Source organism: Nycticebus coucang, chromosome 9 (assembly GCF_027406575.1).
Source record: "Nycticebus coucang isolate mNycCou1 chromosome 9, mNycCou1.pri, whole genome shotgun sequence".
NCBI classification, from domain to species: Eukaryota; Metazoa; Chordata; class Mammalia; order Primates; family Lorisidae; genus Nycticebus; species Nycticebus coucang.
In genome coordinates, this window is record NC_069788.1 from 110705439 (window position 1) to 110706529 (window position 1091).

A 1091-nucleotide genomic window follows, 5' to 3' on the forward strand; every position below is an offset into this window, starting at 1 on the left:
TCAAGTTATTTCTGTTCTTTACTTCCATGCTCACCCTATAAAAACACCCACACTGCAAAGCAGAGGCCTCTGAACCCCTTTCAGTTTAAAGTGCTGCCTGACTCATAAATTCTTCTTTGCTCAAATAAGCTGTTAAATTTATCTAAAGTTTTTCTATTAACACATAAAAAGCACCATAGATACCTGAAATGTAAAACAGCCAGTGAACGGTGTACTTTTTCACAGAATTCACAGCAAATGTCATCTCTTTCTTCTCAGATAATTTATTTCACTGCTTCTGTTTTTTACTTGCTGGACTGTCCAAAACTTCAATCTTGCCTTTTCCACCATCAGAATTAGGAAGCTTAATGTTGTCTACGATGACTTCATGAGAGATGCTGTCATCTTCATCTTCAGATTCCAAAGTGTTCTCTGAACTACCTTGTGAACTCTCCTCTTCTTTTGAATCTGACTGATTCATCTCAAACAAGGCTACATCCATTTGTATAACTTCTCCAAGAGAATTAATATTTTCAATATTGAAATGATCAGGTGGTGCAGATGCCATTTCATTTCTTAGCTTTTCATTTGCCTGGGCCATCTGTGGGAGAAACGTCTGTACTCGGTCCAATGAGGGACTCCTCTCTATCCGAACTGTTTGAAGAGTGGGTTTTTTTCTAGAATTAGTCTGGGAGTTAATGAGCAACTTTTCCCATATCCCTCCACGGCCATCGCTCCCCGCTGACAGCAGTTCCTTGGACACCGAGACCCTGGAGCAGATCCGAGTGGGCGACCAACAGCTTGGGCTGGCCTGAGGCTCGCTGCTGACCTCCATGCTCCCTAAATCTTCTGAACCCGTGCCACCTCGCCCGGATGCAGGAAACAAGCTCGTGTAAGTACTTTTAAAATCTTCTGGAATGTATTCATGAGCTAGGAAGAAATTTTGGAATTTTCAAGCTATGAGACATTGAAGGCAAGAACACAGAATGATAAGCAGAATATTGAAGCCAGAATTTGCCTTGAAGATTTTGCCTAATCTTTGTAATTTTAAATTAAAAAAAAAACTAATTTTAAATGAATATAGGGGTACATATGATTAGGTTACATTGTCT

General features: G+C 40.0%; 1 protein-coding gene across 1 annotated transcript; it reads right to left on the bottom strand.

Annotated features, from left to right (window-relative positions):
• Positions 1-247: 247 nt before the first annotated feature.
• Positions 248-814, bottom strand: LOC128594412 (NOP protein chaperone 1-like). The gene has a single exon (XM_053603198.1). It carries the CDS (start codon positions 812-814, stop codon positions 269-271), a length of 546 nt encoding a protein of 181 aa, XP_053459173.1. The 3' UTR covers positions 248-268.
• Positions 815-1091: the final 277 nt, after the last annotated feature.

Bases quoted from the DNA above. Each gene is read 5' to 3' on its own strand.
- LOC128594412 (XM_053603198.1), bottom strand. From the start codon at position 814: ATGGAGGTCAGCAGCGAGCCTCAGGCCAGCCCAAGCTGTTGGTCGCCC.